Below are 24,910 nucleotides of genomic sequence, written 5' to 3' on the forward strand. Positions count from 1 at the left end.
TCAAAGTCCTGGCTAATGGAATTAGACAAGAGAATGAAACAAAAGTTTTAAGGTAAGAAAAGGAGAAAAAAGAACTGAAATTGTTTGCAGATCATATAATAATCTGCATAGTAAATTCAATACAATCAAACCATCAACGTGGATAAAAGTTCTAACAGGCTGCACATAAAAGACCAACATAAAAATTAAAGGTTTCTTTGCCTTAGCAATAACTAAGTTGAAAATATTTTTAACACTAAATACTAATCATATAACAACAAAACCATAAAGTATTTAAGAATTAACCTAGTAAATAATGGGCAATACCTTTACAAAAAAATTTAAACCTTATATAAAAGACCTAATGAGATTTGAATAAAGGAATACATCATTTTCATGTATAAATGATATATAATTGTAAAAAATTCCATTCCTCCTAAATTTATCATAAATTTAGGAGATTCAATCCCCCACCAGGGATTGAACCCAGGCCCCCTGCATTGGAAGCTCAGAGTCTTAACCACTGAACCGCCAGGGAAGTCCCGAAATGCAGTTCTAATATTTAAACTCCCAGCCAAAGTTTCTGAGGAATTAGACAAAAGTACTTTAAAAATTCATAAAGAAGAAAAAGTAACCCACAAGTAGCAGAGAAGAAGGAACAAACCAGCAAGAGGCCATATTTATAACATACAACATATACCAGAGTATAAAGCCACAATAATAAAGAATATGGTACTAGAGCAGAAAGAGGTAAAAAGAGATTAAAACAATAGACCCTGGCATACGTGATGTTTGCTGTATGACAGATATAGCATCATAATGTGGGGAAGGGAGGATTTGTAATGACTTTGCTAGGACTTGCATTCTCTCATATAGATTCTTCCTAGTCTTTAGTCAAAGCTCTATAGATGAAACTAAATACTCCTATTTTAAAATCTTTATCATATTAATGACACAATTTAAATGTCTTATTTCCTTTCTCCTACTTCTATACCATTCCAAAGAAGCCTATTTGAAAAGCCTATCCCTTTGACGCCTTCTCTCTTTCTTTCTCTCTTTAAACAGAAAGGTATGTTACTTCACTGATACTTCCTCTGAACTGCATAAAAGAACTTTTATGTAGAGGAAATAGACAATATTCAAAATAAAAAACAAAGAGAAAACAAAACATTTTGTTTCAAACCTAACCGTAAAATGTGAAAGTAAAACCTAAAGTAATAAGAATATATATTAGGGTTATATATGTGAAGTATATCAGTAATGCTGGGAAAAAAACATTAATATAGTAACAGATTAAATTAAAATATTATACTTACTGAAGTATCAGAGTAACCAATCGAATAGCTTCCACAGCAACATCATATTCCTTATCAAGTGTCATTGACACAATGCGATCCTGAAAAAAAGTTATAAATCAAACTAAGCATGAATGGAAAGTAAAGATGAGACAGATCTGGGGTAATGTCTTTGGGGGAGTTCATGGAAGACTAATGATAGATTAGTCTAAGGATGATTAGATCAAGTGGAAAGTTTTACACTTGAAACCATATCATAGATCTATGTACACACAGCAGGTGTTATAAACGTTTATAATGTAAAATCTTTTACGTCAACTGGCATTCTCTAACAAAGAGACAAACCTTACCTTGCAAAATTAATAAAAAGCTGTCTATGAAGAAAATCATATTTTAAGCAGAAAGCCTTTCTAGGTAATGAACAAAGGTAAAGAACAAGAACTCATGTTGGTAATGTCTTCTGTAAAGCAGAGATTTATCTATTTAGTACAGGTTCATTTAAAGAATACACAGTAAAGAACATGAACTAAACACTTGTTAAGGTAATGTCATTTGCTAAACTAGCTATAATGAGCATTTTTAAAGTGAAAAAGAAAATAAGCTAAGCATTCTTACCTTGAATCGGTTAGTGAATAGCTCCAATTTGGGGAATAATTCTCTATTGGTATACAGACTTTGTAGAGCTTTCAAACACTTCAGCCTGACTTCTCCTTGCTTCAGAAATACAAGTAAAAACACAACAGAAGCAGTCAATTCCATGCCACAAAAGTTGAAGATTTTCAAGTCTATATGAAAACTAAAGTCATTTTCAGCTTAATCATTCAATTTACTTCATATTGTAATTCAACGTAAAGTGGAACCAAGCCACTGTATTGCACTTACATTTAATTAAAAATGCACTAAAAAACCCTCAGTTACTTGAGAGTAAGCTACACCTTTTTCAAATGTGTATCAATTCTGGTTCAAAATGAAGTATTTCCCACATTATATTGTGGCACTTTTAGAGAATTTTTAATCTATGAGTTTAACTAAAGAAGGGTATGCTAATTTGTTCTTCCTGTAGAAAAATCTAATTTCATATTAAAGGGCCATCATTTATTCACTTAACAAATATTTACTGGATACCTTTTACATTCCAGAAAGAGCAGTTAGGAAAACTTACGATAAAGGGAAGAATGTTTAAAACAGAGGCAAAATGATAGAGTGATGTGTCCTGGGGCTGCTATTTACCAGGGAAATATAACAAAATCATTAACTTGGAGTAGATGATGTTGGTGATCAAAGTACATTCAGGGTTATACAGAAATTTAGCCAACTCTCAAACAATTCAAAAGAGAATGAAGTTTCTATGTTCAAAAAGCAACATGCTGTAACAGAAGGAGTCCAAGTTTTGGAATCAGACAAAGCTATGTTTCCAATTCTATAGCTTATTAGCTACATGAGAGATGGCAAGTATATTCATCACTCTAATACTCAGTTTTCTCATTTACAAAATATGATACTGACTTCATAAGGCTGTTACAAGATTTGAATGCAGGGGTGGTATGCTGGTAAAAGTTTTAACAAACAGCTTTGGGGGATGGGGCCCTGAATTGTTGCACCTGCAGATTTCTGTGATGTGATTACTCCCTCCATGGCCAATTTCAAGCTACCAATGATACTGAACTCTTGTAAGTGAATGGATGTGCATAACCACTCTCTTGAAAGCTGATTCAAGGTAACTCTAGCACACCACTGAATGAGATAATGCTTGTTGGTAAAGTCTCTAGCACATAGGAGGTACCTGTGGTAGATGCTTTTGATGCCCTGCTCAGATGTACAAATCTTAGTATACAAGGCTAATCTTCCTGCTTCCTCCTGTACTGACAGCTGATGGCGTTTATCTGCATCTTTCTCTGGAGAATTGACCATGGCTGAAAAGAACCACCTGGTACAAAGATTCCTATGCTCTACCTTGCCTCTCCTGTCCACACCCTTTCCCTCCTTCAGGATGAGGCCAGAGGGGAATGATAGAGGAGGGTAAAAGAGCCCAGCCTCCTTGCCTCAAGACAGGACAACCTCTGCGGTGCAATTTATTCTTCAAAGTTCCTTCTGAGATGATGCTCAGACAAAATTTCTTCTGAAACCACACTTCCGCTGATGTGTCTCCTGCTTTATCCTATATTCCTCACTTTCTTACAGGCTTCTCTCGAGAATACAAACCTCAATGTATCACTAACACAAAAATCTCTGACTAAGGCTGCGCTTCTAGGGAATGTGACCTAAACAGTTGGTATCAAGAGTGGTCCTAAGAAGCAGACTTCAATGATGGAATTCTTGGATCACCTGGAGAAAGGACTACTATGAGGAAGGACCCAATTACTGGTTGTAAGTGAAGTTAATGATAATCTGACAGAATAGCAGCTGTTTGCTAATTCACTTGTGGGGGAATGGAGATGTGCACTTAACTTGTACAACATGTCAAGCATTTGAGGGATGAGGGTAAATAATAACTAAAAGGACTATGGAATTGGGTGGCTGTCACTGAGATGCTGAAGAGAGAGAATGACGGGCTAATTAATCACCAGTTTAAATCAACAACTGGCAACCATTAAAGAGACCCTTATCTCCTGTAGATAAAGAGCTCATTATGTTGAAAACCAGACCCAGAACTCAATTTTAAGGGGGGCAGAATTTAAGAGACTCTGCCTCCCATGCAAGTCTATGTCAAAATCAGGGCCATATAGGAAACAAGTGCAAGTTGAAAGAATAACCGGTGGATGCAGCTGAGAACCTTAACTTCAAGTTTCCCATGAAATCATGGGCCTGCAAATAAGTCTCATGTTCCCCTGTTAGAGTACAACATGCCTCCTCCACCCACACTTTCCTTTGACTATATGGAAACCTCAAGTAAAGCAAGTACCTTAAGGACAATGTTACTACCCCTCCTCATGCTCTATACCAACCTTCCCTGGTGGCCACAAGCTAAGGTCAAATTTCAGCATGGCCCAAATGGGGAAGTACTGGGTCTGCTAAAGGAGGAGAAGGATTATATGCTATAAGTGCTGCAGGAATGGGCCAATTTAAATCAGTAAGAACCAAAAGAGTGGTCGCTGAGGGTACTGGACTGGGAATGGGAATATCAAACAGGGTAAGAGACAGTTTTTGGATATGGGGCACTCTCCCTTGCCTCAGGATTTAAGGCTCATGGAAATGACCTAATGCATTGCTGGATGAGTCCTGGAAAACACAATGGTTCATATTAATGAAAAAAGAGATCTGAGAATCGTTGTGGCAGACTGTGAAGAAAGGCATTCAAAACACAGTGAAGTAAGCATGTCATAAAGGATCTATTGTATAAACTCAGAAGACCTACTACTTGAGTATGTTCCTCCGGAGGGCTCAGAGAATACTGTTTATCAAGGGAATAAAGAAAAGACTGGTGATGGCGGCACAGGCATTACTGAGAAATTCCACAATGGCTGTGTTCTGTAGGCTAGCGCTGGCAATAAGAGATACCCAAACAGAATTTGGTTTCCAGTACAATGAAGATGATGAGATCACAGGATAGCAGAGATAAGGTAGCATTACCTAACTAGCAGATGCAAAACAATTACAATGGGCAGCAATGCTGAAGAGCAGCCCATGGGGATCTATGGAGATAGCTCACAAAATATGGTATTCTTGGAAGAAAGATGTGGAAAGTCAACAAAAGTATTATGTAATGTGTATCTATAATCACAAGAGATCAACAATAGATAAGCAAAAGACTAAACACGGCTGACTCAAAGTAAAATCATAACCCCAGATGTAAGATAGCATGTAAGAAGTTTCCTTACTTCTGACTCTAGATTTGAAAATAAGGCCAAAAAAGATGAAATTACTCCATCCATTCAAGTTCACACAGCAAAATATAGGTATAATAAAGACATTAACTGAGTTTTATTTACACCTTGTCCAGTGATGCCTCCCAATCAACTACTTCTTGTCTAAAATCTTGGTTCTTTACCTATAACATGGCCTGATTACATTACAGGAACTTAAATAATTTAACAATAACAGATGAAAAATCCACTTGTATTTTTGGCAATTTCTCTATTTTGGAGCTCTACTACCCTCTGAAATTATTTCTATTACAGAACCTAAATGCTTTGCTGTTTTCCTATTACACAAAATCTTATTCAGATCTGAATACTATTTAACGCAGTGCTTAACCTACAGCTGCTGCTCAATAAATATTTTTGAATGAATAACTATAAAAATAAGAAAACAAAAAACAAAAAAGAAACAGAAAAATAATTTATTGTTGGAGTGGGCTGGGCATATTTGTCAGAGACAGTAACCTATCAACTTTTTTTTTTTATTATTTTTTTTGGGGGTACACCAAGTTCAATCATCTGTTTTTATACACATATCCCCGTATTCCCTCCCTTCCTTGACTTCCCCCGCCTCGAGTCCCCCCCACCCTCCCCGCCCCAGTCCTCCAAGGCATCTTCCATCCTCGAGTTGGACTCCCTTTGGTATACAACAACTTCCCACTGACTATCTATTTTACAGTTGGTAGTATATATATGTCTGTGCTACTCTCTCGCTTCGGCTCAGTTTCCCCTTCATCCCCCGGCCCCTCTCATACCTCGAGTTCTCCAGTCCGTTCTCTGTATCTGCATCCTTGTTCTTGTCACTGAGTTCATCAGTACCATTTTCAGATTCCGTATATGTGAGTTAGCATACAATATTTGTCCTTCTCTTTCTGACTTACTTCACTCTGTATGACAGACTCTAGGTCTATCCACCTCATTACATATAGCTCCATCTCATCCCTTTTTATAGCTGAGTAATATTCCATTGTATATATATGCCACATCTTCTTTATCCATTCATTTGTTGATGGGCATTTAGGTTGCTTCCATGTCCTGGCTATTGTAAATAGTGCTGCAATAAACATTATGGTACAAGTTTCTTTCGGGATTATGGTTTTCTTTGGGTATATGCCCAGCAGTGGGATTACTGGATCATATGGAAGTTCTATTTGTAGTTTTTTAAGGAACCTCCAAATAGTTTTCCATAGTGGCTGTACCAACTTACAGTCCCACCAACAGTGCAGGAGAGTTCCCTTTTCTCCACACCCTCTCCAACATTTGTTGTTTCCAGATTTTGTGATGATGGCCATTCTGATTGGTGTGAGGTGATACCTCATTGTGGCTTTGACTTGCATTTCTCTTACGATTAGTGATGTTGAGCATCTTTTCATGTGTTTGTCGGCCACCTGTATGTCTTCTTTGGAGAAATGTCTATTTAGGTATTCCGCCCATTTGTGGATTGGGTTATTTGCTTGTTTGATATTAAGCTGCATGAGCTGCTTGTATATTTTGGGGGTTAATCCTTTGTCCGTTGTTTCACAGGCAATTATTTTTTCCCATTCTGAGGGTTGCCTTTTAGTCTTGTTTATGGTTTCTTTTGCTGTGCAAAAGCTTTTAAATTTCATGAGGTCCCATTTGTTTATTTGTGATTTTATTTCCATGATTCTAGGAGGTAGGTCAAAAAGGATCTTGCTTTGATGGATGTCATAGAGTGTTCTGCCTAAGTTTTCCTCTAGGAGTTTGATAGTGTCTGGCCTTCCATGTAGGTCTTTAATCCATTTGGAGTTTATTTTTGTGTATGGTGTTAGGAAGTGTTCTAATTTCATTCTTTTACATGTTGCTGTCCAATTTTCCCAGCACCACTTATTGAAGAGGCTGTCTTTTTTTCCATTGTATACTCGTGCCTCCTTTGTCAAAGATAAGGTGCCCATATGTGTTTGGGCTTACTTCTGAGTTCTCTATTCTGTTCCATTGATCTTCCTTTCTCTTTTTGTGCCAGTACCATACTGTCTTGATCACTATGGCCTTGTAGTATAGTTTGAAGTCAGGAAGCCTGATTCCACCAACTCCATTTTTCCTTCTCAAGATTGCTTTGGCTATTCGGGGTCTTTTGCGTTTCCATACAAATCGTAAGATTTCTTGCTCTAGTTCTGTGAAAAATGCCGTTGGTAATTTGATTGGGATTGCACTGAATCTGTAAATTGCTTTGGGTAGTACAGTCATTTTCACGATGTTGATTCTTCCAATCCAGGAACATGGTATGTCCCTCCATCTGTTTGTGTCGTCTTTGATTTCCTCCATCTGTTTGTGTTGTCTTCAAGTTTTCTGCATACAGATCTTTTGCCTCCTTAGGCAGGTTTATTCCTAGGTATTTGATTCTTTTGGTTGCAGTGGTGAATGGGAGAGTTTCCTTAATGTCTCTTTCTGCTCTTCTGTTGTTAGTGTATAGGAATGCAAGAGATTTCTGTGCATTCATTTTGTATCCTGCTACTTTACTAAACTCATCAATGAGTGCTAGCAGTTTTCTGGTAGAGTCTTTGGGGTTTTCTATATATAATATCATATCATCTGCAAAGAGTGACAATTTGACTTCTTCTTTTCCAATTTGGATTCCTTTTATTTCTTTTTCTCCTCTGATTGCTGTGGCTAAAACTTCCAAAACTATGTTGAATAATAATGGTGAGAGTGGACACCCTTGTCTTGTTCCTGTTCTTAGAGGGAATTCTTCCAGTTTTTCCCCATTGAGAATGATGTTGGCTTTTGGTTTTTCATATATGGTTTTTATTATGTTGAAGTAATTTCCTTCTATGCCCATTTTCTGGAGAGCTTTTATCATAAATGGATGTTGAACTTTGTCAAAAGCTTTTTCTGCATCTATTGAAATGATCATATGGTTTTTATCCTTCAAGTTGTTGATATGATGTATCACGTTGATTGATTTGCGTATATTGAAGAATCCTTGCATCCCAGGGATAAACCCCACTTGATCATAGTGTATGATTTTTTTAATGTGCTGTTGGAGTCTGTTAGCTAGTATTTTGTTGAGGATTTTTGCATCTATATTCATCAGTGATATTGGTCTGTAGTTTTCTTTTTTTGTGACATCTTTGCCTGGTTTTGGTATCAGGGTGATGGTGGCCTCGTAGAATGAGTTTGGGAGTGTTCCGCCTTCTGCAATATTTTGGAAGAGTTTGAGAAGGATAGGTGTTAGCTCTTCTCGAAATGTTTGATAGAATTCGCCCATGAACCCATCTGGTCCTGGGCTTCTGTGAGTTGGGAGATTTTTAATCACTGCCTCAATTTCCGTACTTGTGATTGGTCTGTTCATGGTTTCTATTTCTTCCTGGTTCAGTCTTGGAAGAATGTATTTTTCTAAGAATGTATCCATTTCTTCCAGGTTATCCAATTGATTGGCATATAGTTGCTTGTAGTAGTCTCTCATGATGTTTTGTATTTCTAAGGTGTCCGTTGTTACTTCTCCTTTTTCATTTCTAATTCTGTTGATTTGCATCTTCTCCCTTTTTTTCTTGATGAGTCTGGCTAATGGTTTATCAATTTTGTTAATCTTCTCAAAGAACCAGCTTTTAGTTTTATTTATTTTTGCTATGGTTTTCTTCCTTTCTTTTTCATTTATTTCTGCTCTGATCTTTATGATTTCTTTCCTTCTGCTCACTTTGGGGTTTCTTTGTTCTTCTTTCTCTAGTTGTTTTAGGTGTAAGGTTAGGTTGTTTATTCGATCATTTTCTTGTTTCTTAAGGTAGGACTGTATTGCTAATAAACTTCCCTCTTAGTACTGCTTTTGCTGCATCCCATAGGTTTTGGGTTGTTGTGTTTTCGTTGTCATTTGTTTCTAGATATTTTTTGATCTCCTCTTTGATTTCTATAGTGATTCCTTGGTTGTTTAAGAGTGAAATGTTTAGCCTCCATGTGTTTGTAATTTTTGCCGTTTTTTTCCTGTAATTGATATCTAGTCTCATGGCATTGTGGTCTGAGAAGATGCTTGATATGATTTCAATTTTCTTGAATTTGCTGAGGTTTGATTTATGACCCAAGATGTGATCTATCCTGGAAAATGTTCCGTGTGCACTTGAGAAGAAAGTGTAGTCTGTCGTTTTTGGATGGAATGTCCTATAAATATCAATTAAGTCGAGATGGTCTAATGTGTCATTTAAAGCTTGTGTGTCTTTATTGATTTTCTGTTTGGATGATCTGTCCATTGATGTAAGTGGGGTGTTCATGTCTCCCACTATTATTGTGTTACTGTCGATGTCCCCTTTTATAGCTGTCAGCATTTGCCTTATGTATTGAGGTGCTCCTATGTTGGGGGCATAGATATTTATCATTGTGATATGTTCTTCTTGAATGGATCCCTTGATCATTATGTAGTGTCCTTCCTTGTCTCTTTTAATAGTCTTTAAAGTCTAATTTGTCTGATATGAGTATTGCTACTCCAGCTTTCTTTTGACTTCCCTTTGCATGGAATATCTTTTTCCATCCCTTTCCTTTCAGTCTATATGTGTCCCTTGGTCTGAAGTGGGTTTCTTGTAGGCAGCATATAGAAGGGTCTTGTTTTTGTATCCATTCAGCCAGTCTATGTCTTTTGGTTGGAGCATTGAATCCATTTACATTTAAGGTGATTATTGACATGTGTGTTCCAATTACCATTTTCTGAATTGTTTTGGGTTTGTATTTGTAGGTGTTTTCCTTTTCTTGTGTTTCCTACTTAGAGAAGTTCCTTTAGCACTTGAGTGGGCTGGGCATATTTGTCAGAGACAGTAACCTATCAACACTTTAGCAAAATTTTTTTTGAAAAAAAATGTTAAGAGCTATAAAAAGTATTGTGTAACATAATGGCATGATTTAATCATTTACAGGGACAATTTTCATGCTTCTAGGAGAAAATGCTGATTGTTATTAAAACGCATATGGGGCCTTCCCTGGTGGTGCAATGGTTAAGAATCTGTCTGCCAATGCAGGGGACATTGGTTCAAGCCCTAGTCTGGGAAGATTCCACATGCCACAGAACAACTAGGTCCATGCGCCACAACTACTGAGCCTGTGCTCTAGAGCCTGCAAGCCACAACTACAGAGCCCACATGCCACAGCTACTGAAACACACATGCCTAGAGCCTGTGCTCCACAACAAGAGAAGCCCCTGCTTGCTGCAACTAGAGAAAGCCCATGTGCAGCAATGAAGACCCAATGCAGCCAAAACAAAACAAAAAACCAAACAACAACAAAAAACCAAAATGCATATGTATAATATGAACACCACAATGGGAACACTCTGAAAAAGTTAAAATGAATCAAATTCAGGAGGCCTGTAAGAGTAGATGTGTTTGTATGTGGCAGGGTGAAGGGAGTAGAAAGAAGATAGTCTTTGTTATTTTTTTTGACAATTTTCTTGAGACATAATTGACATGCAAAAAACTTCAAGTCTGATGCATTTGGACATGTGCATATACATATGGTTCTATTATAATCAAGGCAATATACATACTCATCACCTCCAAAAGTTTCCTTTTATCACCGCCCCCCTCCTTTTCACTTGGTAAGAGAAGTAATCTTGAGAGGGACATTGTTATGTACGATTTGAAAGGGAGTCTTGTTTATGTAGTCTTTAGACCTCCACTTGGCTGCATAAGAATGGGCCTTAGGCTTGGAATACTCCCTTACCAAGAGACAAAGTTGCCAATAAAAAACACCATGGCATGACAGAATGAAAGCGTTAGTCGGCTGGCTCGGGGCTGGGGGTGGGGTGGGGGGTGGTGATGAACTGGCTGAGGTGCTGGCCTCTCTCTGACCATATGTGGATAAACAGGGATACTGAAAATTTCCCTATCAACAGGGAAAAGCTGGTACAATGCATGAGGGTAGAAATGTGAAATGGGTCCTAAAAAGTATAGGGAAACAATACTCTGTGCTCCTGGTCACCTTTGTGCTCCCATTTTGCCCCCCCAACTCTCAAGGTGTTTTAAGGGTCACAAATGATGTCTGAGAGAAGTAAAGGGGTGCCATGCAGGAAACTTTACCTGATTCAGGTGGCTCACAGGCCTCAAATAAAACCTGTTTCACTCAATGCAAAAACACCTATGGCATTGGTGAAAACGAAAGTATTGAACTCCTCCTTTGAGAGTGAAATATGGAAACTGAAGGACGGATACGAACAGGAGCCAGGGGAGTCTCATGCAGCCTGGCTGGTGCATCTGTTTGGTAAAGGGGTACTGCAGACTTACGTGTCTAGGGCTGAAAAACACAGTTAGGAATGGGGTCCCATTGGGGACCACAGGCCCTATGCCTCTGGTGGGATAGAAGTGAAAAGGTGGGGGGGGGGGAGGACAGTCAAACTATTATGGGGCCTTTGCATACTGGTGCCCAAATGACAATAATCCCAGGTCCTCACAGATGTAGGATTAAAATAGTAGCTCTGGGAAGAATGTAGTTACCCATGGAAGACAAGTTCACATGTGTTTGTAGATGAGAACCTTTGGACTGTTTCAGCTGCTGATGATCCTGGTTCCTACCACTGAGTACAGAATAGGAATTAACGTTTTGGCTGTGTACAGTACTGAACACCACCACTGCATCAAGGGGTATGTACCACAACAGGGACAAATTCAAGCACAATGGGTCAGGTGCATTCCTAGCTAACTCCAGAGCTGCCTGAATCATGGTGCATTGTTCAACAAATATACTAAATCTATGGTGGGGAAAAGCACATCATTCTGTTAATTCAAGACAATACAAGCAGCCCAATCTGGCCAGTAAGGAAGGCCTCCAGAGTTTGGAGGTTGACAGATTATCAAAGCATAAGTGTGGAAGTTTGCACTTTTGCCCTAGTAGTTTCTGATATCATCACCATCACTGAGACAGTGCAACCCATAAGGGAAACAAGTATGCTGTTGATCTGGCTAATGTGTTCTACTTAATCCCTTGGCAGAATGAAATCACGACCAATTTTTGTTCACACTGAACAGCCTACAATATACTTTTATCGTACTCCTGCCAAGATACCTAAATTCTCCTGCAACATGCTACCAGATGGCAGGGCTTGATCTTCAATAAGCCCAAGTGCTCACAGAAATTTTAGTCATCCCTTATATTAGTGACATGACTACAATGCTGCTAATGACATGGTGGCTATGTGCTGCACTTAAGTCACTGACAGAAAGATTAGTGCCAATTTGACTATAAATCCAAATAAAGTGCAGGCCCTAGGCACAGCAGGTGCAATTCCTATGGTCCAAGATTCAAAGATGACATTATGGCATGGTTTACTGACAGCTCAGTGAAAATTAAGGCAGATAAGGTCTACTGGGTTGCAGGCACCATCTGAACCAGTGGATAGTCATCTTTTGACTGTCAGGTGTGGGCACTCCAATAAGCCAAGCTCTGCACTGTGGAGGCGAGCCCTATTACCATTCCTTGATACATTTTTCACCAACAAATGGACTGTTGCCAATGACCTAGCTATCTGGTCAGCCAAATGGCAACTAGAAGACTGGACTATTAATGGATCCCTTGTATAGAGAAAAGAACTATGGCAGCAGCTTGCTCCCTGGGAAGAAAAAAACATGTGTCACTTATGTAGACACTTATGGCAAAGGATCTTTTATTTTTAAATTTTTACTGAAGTATAGCTGATTTATAACACTATATTAGTTTCAGATGTACAATACATGGATTCAACATTTTATAGATTTATCCTCCACTTAAAGTTATAAAATATTGGCTATATTTCCTGTATTGTACAGTATATCCTTGTAGCTTATTTATTTCATACATGGTAGTTTGTGCCTCTTAATCCCCTACCCCTATCCTGGCCCTCCCCACTTAGCTCTCCCCACAGGTAACCACTAGCTCGTTCCCTATATCTGTAAGTCTGTTTGTTTAGCTATATTCATTTCATTTTTTAGACATAACATATAAGTTTTTTAGACATAACATATAAGTGTTTGTCTTTTTCTGTCTGATTTATTTCACTAGGCATAATACCCTCCAGGTCCAACCACATTGTTGTAAATGGCAAAATTGCATTCTATTACATCGCTGAGTGATATTCCACTGTATGTATGTATGTGTATACATATACATACAATGTATATATACCACATCTTCTTTATCCATTCATCTGTTGATGAACACTTAGGTTTCTTCCATATCTTGGCTATTGTAGATTAATACTGTTACCAACACCAGAGTGCACATATCTTTTCAAATTAATGTTTTCATTTTCTTGACATAAAACTAGGAGTAGAACTGCTACATCACATGGTAGTTCTATTTTTAGTTTTTCGAGACACCTTCATTCCGTTTTTCATAGTGGCTGTACCAACTTATATTCCTACCAACAGTGTATAAGCGTTTCATTTTCTCCACATTCTTGACAACATTTGTTGATTATGGTATTTTTGTTTTAAAGATTCTTTGATGTGGACCATTTTTTAAAGTCTTTATTGAATTTGTTACAATACTGCTCCTGTTTTATGTTTTGGCTTTTGGCCCCGAGGCATGTGGGATCTTAGCTCCCTAACCAGGGGTTGAACGTGCACCCCCTGCATTAAAAGGCAAAGTCTTAACCACTGGACTGCCAAGGAAGGCCCACCTGTGGTATTTTCAATGATGGCCATTTTGACAGGTGTGAGATGATATCTCACAGTGGTTTTGATTTGCATTTCTATGGTGATTAGCAATATTGAGCATCTTTTTATGTGCCTGTTTGCCATCTGTATGTCTTCTTTGGAAATGTCTATTCAGGTCTCTGCCCATTTTAAAATCAGGTTGTTTGGTTTTTTGATATTGAGTTGTATGAGCTGTTTATATATTTTGGGTATTAACTCCTTATCTGTCACATCATTTGCAAATATTTTTTCCCATTCAGTAGGTTGTCTTTTCATTTTCTTGATGGTCTCCTTTGCTTAAAAGCTCTGCAAAAACTTTTTAAGTTTAATTAGGTTGCATTTGTTTGTTTTTGCTTTTGTTTCCTTTGCCTTAGGAGACAGACTCAAAAAAATATTGCTACAATGTATGTCAGAGTGCCCTGCCTATGTTTTCTTCTAGGAGTCTTATGGTTTCAGGTCTTATATTTGGGTCGTTAAGCCATTTTGAATTTATTTTTGTATATGGTGTGAAAAAATGTTCTAATTTCATTCTTTTACATGTAGCTGTCCAGTTTCCCCAGCACCACTTACTGAAGAGATTGTTTTTTTCTCCATTGTATATTCTTGCCTCCTTTGTCATAGATTAGGTGACCACAGGTGTGTGGGTTTTTCCCTGGACTTTCTAACCTCTTCCATTTGATGCAACTTTAAATGGGACTGTTTTCGTGCTTTCTCTTTCTGAGAGTACATTACTAGTATTTAGAAAAGCATGTATATCAATCTTGTGTCGTGCAACTTCACTAATTTCATTTGTTAGTTCTAATAGTATGTGGGTGTACATTTTTTTTTAACTCTTTATTGGAATATATTTGCTTTACACTCTTGTACCCATCTCTGAGGTACACCAAAGTGAATCAGCTGCATCTACACACATATCCCCATATCCCCTCCCTCCCGTGACTCCCCCCCACCCTCCCCATCCTGGCCCTCCAAGGCATCTCTCATGAAGTTGATCTCCTTTTGTTATACAGCAACTTCCCACTAGCTAGCTATTTTACAGCTGGTAGTGTAAATATTCTATATATAGTATCATGCTATCTACAAATAGTGACAGTTTTATTTCTTCCTTTCCAATTTAGATGCCTTTTATTTCTTTTTCTTGTCTAATTCCCGTGGCTAGGACTTCCAGTACTATGTTAAATGGAAGTAGCAAGAGTGGGCATTCTTGATTCATCCTGATTCCTGATTCATCACCACTGAGTATGAGTCACCTCTGGGTTTGTCATAAATAGCCTATATTATGTTAACGTATGCTTCCATGATATCAGTTTTGATGAGATTGTTTATCATAAATAGATGTTGAAATTTGTCAAATGCTTTTTCTATGTTTATTGAAATGATGATGTGGTTATAGTCTCCATTTTGTTAATGTGGTGTATCACATTAATTGATCTGCAGATATTAAACCATCCTTGCATCCCTATAATAAATCCCAGTTGATCATGTTGTACGATCCTTTATGTATATTGTTGAATTAGGTTTGCTAATATTTTGTCGAGAATTTCTGCATCTATATTCATCAGAGATATTGGTCTGCTATTTTCTTTTTTGTTTTGTAGTATCTTTGTCTGGTTTTTGTATTAGGGTAATGGTGGCCTCATGGAATGAATTCAGAAGTGTTATTCAACTTTTTGGAACAGTTTGAAAAGGATAAGTAGTAGCTCTTCTTTACGTGTTTGGTGGAATTCCTCTGCGAAGCCATCCGGTCTTGGACTCTTATTTGCTAGGAGTTTTTTGATTACTAATTCCATTTCCCTATTAGTGATTGCTCTGAGCAGATTATTTATTCCAGCTTCAGTCTTGGAAGATTCTGTTTCTAGAAATTTATCCACTTTTTTTTTCTAGGTTTCCAGTTGGTTGGCATGTAACTGTTCATAATATTCTTTTATAAGTTTTTTGTATTTCTGTGATATCTGTGGTAATTTCTCCTCTTTCATTTCTTTTTTTTTGTTGTTGTTGTTTTTTAAAATTTTATTTATTTACTTATTATTTTTTTGGGGGGTACACCAAGTTCAATCATCTGTTTTTATACACATATCCCCGTATTCCCTCCCTTCCTTGACTCCCCCCCACCCTCCCCGCCCCAGTCCTCTAAGGCATCTTCCATCCTCGAGTTGGACTCCCTTTGTTATACAACAACTTCCCACTGACTATCTATTTTACAGTTGGTAGTATATATATGTCTGTACTACTCTCTCGCTTCATCTCAGCTTCCCTCGCTTCGTCTCAGCTTCCTCTTCATCCCCTGCCCCCTCCCAAACCTCGAGTTCTCCAGTCCATTCTCTGTATCTGCGTCCTTGTTCTTGTCATTGAGTTCATCAGTACTATTTTTAGATTCCGTATATGTGAGTTAGCATACAATATTTGTCCTTCTCTTTCTGACTTACTTCACTCTGTATGACAGACTGTAGTTCTATCCACCTCATTACATATAGCTCCATCTCATCCCTTTTTATAGCTGAGTAATATTCCATTGTATATATATGCCACATCTTCTTTATCCTTTGTTTACTTAGGTTCTCTTTTTTTCTTAATGAGCCTGGCTAAAGGATTACCAATCTTGTTCACACTTGCAAAAAACCAGCTCTTGGCTTCATTTATCTTTTCTATTGTTTTCTTTTTTTTTTTTTTTTTTTGGGTGAGGGGGAGGATCTCTATTTTATATATTTCCTCTCTGATCTTTATTATTTCCTTCCTCCTACTGACTTTGTGCTTTGTTCTAACTCCTTTAGATGGCAGGTTAGGTTGTTTGAGATTTTTCTTGTTTCTTGTAGGCCTGTAACACTATAAACGTCCCTCTGAGAGCTGCTTTTCTGTATTCCATAGATTTTGGCAAGTTGAATTTTTATTTTCATTTGCCTTGAGGTATTTTCTAATTTTCCTCTTTAATTACATCATTGACTCTTTTTTTAAAAAAACTTTTTAGTTTTTCTTTTAGTAGCATGTTTTTGCAAAGGACCAAATGCTTGTGTTTGCAAAAGGACCTTTAAAAATAAAAACATAAATGGAACTCATGTGCCAATCAAGTTTGTGCACAGAGGGCTGCAACGATTGCTTGTTGGGTACATCTATGGAAAAAAGGAGTCCACTTCAGATGCAAAAATGGGCCAGAGCCCAAAAGATGACCTAGAAGTCTAAGGATGTAGTACAATCTTGTGATTCTTGTCAATATACTCAAATCATCCAGAGAGAAGAACTGGGACACATTAACCAAGGACTGGGACTTGCCTGGGTCTGGCAGATTGTTCATATCAAGTTCCTGACCATCAGTCACAGGTAAAGATGATGCCTCACTGCCAAAATGCCTAGTCAGCTTATGGTATTACTATTCCAGTCTGGCATGTGGATGCTGAAACTACCACAGCTGCTCTTGAATAAAACCTATGTGATATTTTTGGATACCCCATGGGACTGCACTCTGACCAAGGAATGTCCTTCACCGCCCAAGCAAGACAAAAATTGGCATACTCTCATGGACTATGGCTACTAAACACTCCAGTGCAAGGGAAACAAGGCACTGCAACACATGTTGGAAAATACTGAGTTTGGTTGTGGTGGAAGTGGACTAGGCAGCCATGTGCTTAGGCTGTGCCTCCAAAATCACAATCTCAACACTCCAATCATTCTTTTTCTTTTTTCCCCTTGGAGTGTATGTCTTTGGGGCAATCTGTAGTTCTGGCTACTACTGTACTTCAGACAGGGCCCCTTGACTCTAGTCTGGATGTGATGCTTTCCTTGGGCACCTCCCTTCTATGGGATACCACAAAGGTAGGAGACGAAACCAAGGAGTATCAGGGTACTAGTGAGGGTCCTTCTAGTAGTTCTGGACACAGTGACCCTTAAAATCATGTGGGTGACATTATCAGACATGTCAAATTTGTGCAGTCCTTCCTAGACGGGTCAAATGAGGCCAAAAAATTTGTGTCAAGCCATAAGGGCATTTGGTGCCCACAGAGGAGGTAACATCAGGCTTGGGACAGCTTGGGTTGCAATACCACGGCAGCTAGTATCACAAGCAATAGACCAAAGTAGCCCTGCCCTGAGAAGATTCATGAAGTGGGAGAGGAGTGGAAACATTAATCTTCCCTCTTTTCATTCCTACAGAATCATCTGCTGTGCCTGTTACAACAACAGCCATTGTCAGAGGAAGCAAATTTAAACAATGCTGGATTTGTCATCACAGAATGAATTCTTTCTTGTTCAGCATTCCCACTGTAATAGTCTGGCTGATACAAAACTGCTCAGAACTTCCTCGAGTTGTCAATGGGTCAAATAGCTGGGTCAACTCCTTTGACACAGGCCCAGATGCAGGCATACTCCAGAGTCCCTTGCTTTAACATTAACTATGATGTGACAGAAAAAAATCTCTGAACAAGAATGCTTACTATCAATCTATATTGACATTTTGGACTTGGATGCCCAGTATGTAACTTTTTTCTCCCTGCAACCACATGGTAAAAGCAGGTCAAGGCTATACATAACTGGACTAGTCAGCATTATGAGAACAAATCCCTGACAGCTGTCACCTGTACCCCTCTGGGTTATATATGTCTCTGTGGACCCCAAGAAGCAACAGAATGTCTGCCTCCAGGGGAAGGATTGTTGCCTCAGAGTTCTAAGGCCCAATCTCCATGTCAGCAACTGCAAAGAGCGCTTGAAAGGACCCCCTCTGCTGAGATACCCCATAGTGGCTCACAGAATTCTCCTGGGAAGACAGACTAACCTAACCGCTGGTTTCATTCTGCTACCCAAATTCTAATACTGGGCATAGGTATGCAGGCCCCAGAAGAAAATGGTGTACAGCCTGTCCTTAACCATGGCAGAAATAGCTAACACTACTGCCCAAGCCATTCAAGCCAACAAGACTCACTGAACTCAGTAGTCAAGGTGCTGATGGATAACCAAATAGCCCTCAATTATCTGCTGGCAGAACACGGCGCTGTTTGTGTTATTGTCAGCATTTCTTACCATGTATACATTAACAATTTTGGGAAGTTAAAAACTGAGCTGATGAATATTCATGTTCAGGAGGGATGGTTATCAGCCGTACATTCAGTCTCCCCAGGCTCACTTTTTGACCTCTTTAACTGGCTTAATCCAGGTTGAAGACCATCCTCTAGGGAGGCTTGATTGTTTTCTTGCGCAGGCTCTCCTAATGGCCCTGGTAAAGTGCTGTTTCCTAATGACAGGGAGGCTCTATGAGCAATCCACATCCAAACAGATTGTTTTGGGACCCTGGTGGACCCAATTCCGCCTTCAAGTTTGGGGTGGGTGATTTGACATGCTTTATCTGCCATGTCAGTGGCCGAGCAGGGGTGAGGGGTATACTGTTGGGAAAGGCAGTCTCCTCTACACAGTGTTTTGACCCCCTACTTGGCTGTGTAAGAATAGGCTTTGGCCCTGGAACACATCCTTATCAAGTGATAAGAGTCTTCATGGACTGTGTTGGGTTTATCACCTTGTGTAGGAATATCATTCCCATTTTAGACTCAGTGTATTTTCTTTTGTTCTGCTTAAGTGTGCGCATCATATGGCACCTGGACAACCCCACTACTAAATCTGTCCCTGAGGGGAGGGAAGAGGGTCCTTAGTTCTGTGACACGACAAGAGCGCATGCAGGGCAACTGGTCTGTGTTGACAGCTGGACCATGGGGGACTGACACACTACTGAAACTGATCTTGGACTGTCCCTTCTCCATGTGAATAAAGCATTGTTCCATCCAAGCTTGACTGTGTTGTGTTTTCTTTGGTGATCAGTATGTAGTAGGCAAAGTGTTTCAACTTCTACTTCTGGTGACAGGCAATGGATATTATTTGCTTGACATATACAGAGCTACAAGGTTTCTGGTAAACTTAAGAGAAACTGAATAAGGTATGAGTGAACATAAAGATGAGGAAATGAAATGGACTAACTGAAAATAAATCCCACCAAAGCACTGAGAGATTTTGATATAAGCAATCAAGCACATGCAAGAAAGTAGAAAAACTGCACACATAAGCTAAAAGTAAAAACAGTACAGAGTCAGATTTACAAACTGGAAAGCACAGAGAAAGGTAATCTAGTATAATGAGCATAAATACAAAAAGACAGTAAAACAGTCCAGAGCACAAAGATTACCTAAAGCTGTATTTAAATCAGACCAACTCTGTCAAACTCAATGTCAGAACTAAAATCAATGGGTAGGAATTTAGAAATAAGTTTTGGTCAAGAGAAAGACAAACTGAGTTTCTTATAACTCCTTTAGCTGTTAGAGATTGTCTTTCTGCTAACCAAAACTTATACTTTGGAACTTACACAAATTGGCAGTATTAAGAAAAAGTCTGTCTTATTTTTAGGAGGATAGATTAGGTTATAAACTCCAATATTCTAAAATCAAGACAGGGACTCCCCTGGTGGTGCAGTGGTTAAGAATTCACCTGCCAATGCAGGGGACACAGGTTTGATCCCTGGTCGGGGAAGATCCCACATGCCGCAGAGCAACTAAGCCTGTGTACCACAACTACTGAGCCTGTACTCTAGAGCCTGCAAGCCACAACTACTGAGCTCGAGCGCCACAACTACTGAAGCCTGTGGGCCCTACAGCCCATGCGCCACAACTGCTGAAGCCTACGTGCTGCAGGGCCCCTGTGAGCCAACTACTGAAGCCCGGGTGCCTAGAGCCTGTACTACATGACAGGAGAAGCTGCCACAATGAGAAGTTTGTGCACTGCAGCAAAGAGCAGCCCTCCGCTTGCCACAACTAGAGAAAGCCCAAGCAAAGCAACAAAGATCCAATGCAGCTGAAAATAAAAATTAAAAATAAAGACAGAAAGAATATCAAATCATTACATTGTACACCTTAAACTAACAAAATGTTGTGTCAATTATATTTCAATAAAAATGGGAAAACACAATTGATAATTAATATGTAATCTCAAAAATAAAAGAGAGAAGAAATTTTAACAGCCCATTTGAAAAGGCATAAGATGAGTCTGAAGACACAGGCCACAGCCTATACCATGAGCAGTTTCAACCAGATGATTAAAAGGAGAGAAAGGAAATTACTTTAGTCTTCAGAGAAAAAAAGTACAAGGTGATTAGAAAAGGAATGACAAAAAAGAAAGTTTAGAAATAAATATTTAATACCTATACCCTTTTCTAAGTAAAGGAATTGGAGATCATAGGGGAGGTTATAAATTCAGTCTATCAAAAACACTACTCCTTAAATTATTCTATCAACAACGTACAACAGAAACCTACCTCTTCCTTTATCTGGACAGAGGGTTTCTACAAACACACAGTTTAGTGATTTATTTTACAATGATGGTTGTTTTTTGATAAGCCACATCAGATCGCTGTTTTCCCCAGAACTTGTGGACATACGTAAGTTCTGTTAAAACTGGTAATTGTTACTGTCACTGAAATATAGTAGAACACTCTATTAGAGAGGTGAGGAGAGGAGGAAGACTGGTATGGTAGTAGTGGTGAATAAAAATCAAAGACTTTAGACTTATTCCTACTAAAAAGTTTGTCTTCTTGGATTTAGTAATGTGGATATGCCTGCATGAGGGCACAAGGTGTAATTCTATAATCTCTCACACTGCAGTAAAATTTAATTGGATGTATCTGATATGAGGCTTAGATGTAAAGGTCCCCAATACCACATGAGGATTGATGAAAGAAAACAAAACCGAGTTTGGGATTTATTAGTGTACAGAAAAGAATCTAAATTGCTGGGGAAAACAAATATTCAGGAAAAAAAATTCACTATGTACATACTAAGTGCATTTTCCATCAAATGAGGAGGGAAATATGAATCCCTTTTAATCATCAACTAAAAATTAGTAACTGTGAAACTGACCAACCAACTTGTGATAATCTCCCTACACTCTGAACTCTCTTACAGCAAAAATAGCCTGTAAAATTCCCTTTGAAACTTTCATTATAACTTATGTAATTCTGTGGTTTTCTAAACATCTTTGATAATACTTAGCACACTACTATTCAAAAAATAAATGCTCGGGGGACCAGCTCAAGATAGTGGAGGAGTAAGACGTGGAGCTCACTTTCTCCCCACAGATACATCAAAAATACGTCTACATGCGGAATGACTCTCACAGAACACCTACTGAATGCTGGCAGAAGACTTCAGACTCCCAAAAGGGCATGAAAATCTCCATGTAACTGGGTAGGGCAAAAGATAACAGAAAAAAAAAAGAGAGAAAAGAACTGGGATGGGAACTGTGCCCCTGGGAGGGAGCTATGAAAGAGTAAAGGCTTTTGCAAATTGGGAAGTCGCCTCACTGGCAGGGACAGAGGGGGCCTTGGAGGAGAGGGTGTGGAGGGCAAAGCGAAGAGAGACCTGCATAGAGGGTCAGTGCCGACTGGCATTCCCCAGCCTGAGACATTTGTCAGCTCACCCACTGGGGCAGCTGGGGGCTGGGTACTGAGGCTGGGACTTTGGAGGTCAGACCCCAGGGAGAGGACTGGGGATGGCTGCATGAAGACAGCCTGAGGGGAATAGGGTGCAGTGTGCCACAACTGAGGGAGTCTGGGAAGAAGCCTGGGCCTGCCAAAGAGGCAAGGGACCATTGTTGGTGGGTGCACAAGGAGAGCGGCAGGCCTGCTATAGGAGCTTCTTTCTTCACATGCTCACAGGTGGCAGGGCACCACCTACATGAGTTCCAGGGGTAGGCGTGAGCTGTGGCTGCCACCTTGGGACTCCAGGGGCTTCAATGGATTGCTGCTATTGCTGCCGCTGCTGCAGTGTCCTGTGAGTGGGGGTGCAGGTAACTGCCCCCACTTCCCAGAAGCCAGTGTGGCCCACCACTGCCAAGGGTCCCACGATCTGGGGCCAACTTCCCTGGGGATGCTGCCACCGCTGTGGAGGGACCCATGACAGGGAGCCAACTGCTGCCCCCTCCTCCCTGGGAGTGTGCACCTGCACACCGCCTATCAAGGGGATACAGCCAGCACATACTGAGGAAAGAGATAGCAAGCATCCAAACCAAAAACAGCCCTCACATCAAACAAATATTAAATCCACACAAGCTACAACACAAGGATGCTCCCGCTTATAAATAGCTTTCCAAGACCACAGCAGATAATTGTTTCTCCTAAACTCACAGAGTAACAGAAGTATAAGCAAAAAGAAAAAGCAGAGGAATCACTCTCAGTTAAAAAACCAAAGAAAATTCCCCTGAAGGAACAAACAATGAAACAGACCTCTTCAGTCTAACAGACACCGAGTTCAAAAAGGAGGTAATGAAAATACTGAAGGAATTAAGAAAACCTGTCAAAAGAAGTACAGATTGCTGTAAAGAGGAAGTAGAAACTATAAGGAGGAGGCAAGAAAAATTAGAAAATTCCTTTGCTGAGACGAAAGCTGAGCTTACAGCAAGGAAGAGCAGAATGAATGATACAGAAGAAAGAATAAGTGACCTGGAAGATAGACTAATGGGAATTACCCAATCAAAACAGAAGACAGAAAGACAAATGAAAAAACAAAACAAAACAAAGCAATATAAGAGACCAACAGGATAATATAAAGCAGGCCAATTTATGCATACAAGAAATTCCAAAAGGGGAAGAAAGAGAAAAGGTGATTGAAAATGTATTGGAAGAGGGACTTCCCTGGTGGCGCAGTGGTTAAGACTCTAAGCTCCTAAGGCAGGGGGCCTGGGTCTGATCCCTGGTCAGGGAACTAGATCCCATGAATGCCACAACTAAAAGTTCACATGCCACAGTTAAGAAGCCCATGAGCTGCAACTAAGGAGCCCGCCTGCCGCAACTAAGATCCAGCGCAACCAAATAAATAAATAAATAAACAAATAAGAAAATGTATTTGAAGAAATTATAGCTGAAAATTTCCCAAACCTAAAGAAGGAAACAGATATCCAGATATAAGAAGCAGAGGGTCCCAAACAAGATGAACACAAACAGTACTACAACAAGACATAATAATATGACAAAAGATATACAGAGAATTCTAAAGGCAGCAAGGGAAAAACAAAGAGTTCTTTACAAGGGAACCCCCATAAGACTTTCAGCTGATTTCTCTACAGAAATACTGCAGGCCAGAAAGGAGTGGCAAAATATATTCAAAGTCTTGAAAGAGAAAAATCTGCAACCTAGAATACTCTACCCAGCAAGATGATCATTTAGAATAGTAGGAGAAATAAAGAATTTCTCAGACAAGCAAAAACTAAAAGAAAACTAATATTAAACCTATCCTAAAAGCAATATTGAAAGGTCAGCTCTAAACAGAAAAGGAGCAAGAAGAAATAAGAAGGAGGAAATCAAAACTGGAAAGTAAATCACATAAAGTAGCCAGTATACAAATCAAAAAGAAAAAAGAAACCTATTTGCAAAAGCAATGATAAACACAGGAACAACAAAAGGATAAACATGAAGATATAAAAAGGATCATCAAAATCATAAAATGTGGGGAAGGAGAGTAGAAAATGAAGACTTCTTTTTTTAGAATGTGTTTGAACCTATATGACTATCAGTCTAAAGCAAGCAGATACAGGTTTGAAATGGCAATAAAAATACATATGTATCAATAAACACCTTAAATACCAATGGGCTGAACATTCCAATCAAAAGACATAGAGTGGCAGACTGGATTAAAAAAAAGAGAGCCTACTATATTCTGCCTACAAGAGACTCACCTTAGGGCAAAGGACACACACAGATTGAAAGTAAGGGGATGGTAAAATATATTTCATGCAAACGGTAATGAGAAGAAAGTGGAAGTTGCAATACCCATATCAGACAAAGTAGACTTTAAAGCAAAGGCTATAAAGAAAGACAAAGAAGGACACTATATAATGATAAAAGCATCAATACAATAAGAGGATTTTACACTCAAGATATATGCACCTAGGGCTTCCTAGGTGGTGCAGTGGTTAAGAATCCGCCTGCCAATGCAGGGGACACGGGTTTGATCCCTGGGCCTGCAAGATCCCACATGCCACAGAGCAACTAAGCCCGTGTGCCACAACTATTGAGCCTGTGCTTTAGAGCCTGTGAGCCACAACTATTGAGCCCATCTGCTGCAAATACTGAAGCCCACGCACCTAGAGCCCATGCTCCACAGCAAGAGAAGCCACGGCAATGAGGAGCCCGCACACCAGAACGAAGAGTAGCCCCCAA

The 24,910-nt window shown here is 39.3% G+C and overlaps 1 protein-coding gene across 4 annotated transcripts in view; it reads right to left on the bottom strand.

The window, feature by feature from the left end:
- STAG1 (STAG1 cohesin complex component) overlaps positions 1-24,910 on the bottom strand; it is a 401,388-nt gene that overhangs the window by 96,150 nt on the left and 280,328 nt on the right. For all 4 annotated transcript variants that reach the window (XM_057738186.1, XM_057738184.1, XM_057738185.1 and 1 more), the window contains 2 exons: positions 1,890-1,988; positions 1,296-1,375 (listed from right to left, as the gene is read on the bottom strand). In XM_057738186.1, coding sequence (XP_057594169.1) covers positions 1,296-1,375; positions 1,890-1,988 — 179 coding nt within the window. The remainder of the gene's footprint in view (positions 1-1,295; positions 1,376-1,889; positions 1,989-24,910) is intronic.

Source organism: Hippopotamus amphibius, chromosome 6, assembly GCF_030028045.1.
Source record: "Hippopotamus amphibius kiboko isolate mHipAmp2 chromosome 6, mHipAmp2.hap2, whole genome shotgun sequence".
NCBI lineage: Eukaryota > Metazoa > Chordata > Mammalia > Artiodactyla > Hippopotamidae > Hippopotamus > Hippopotamus amphibius.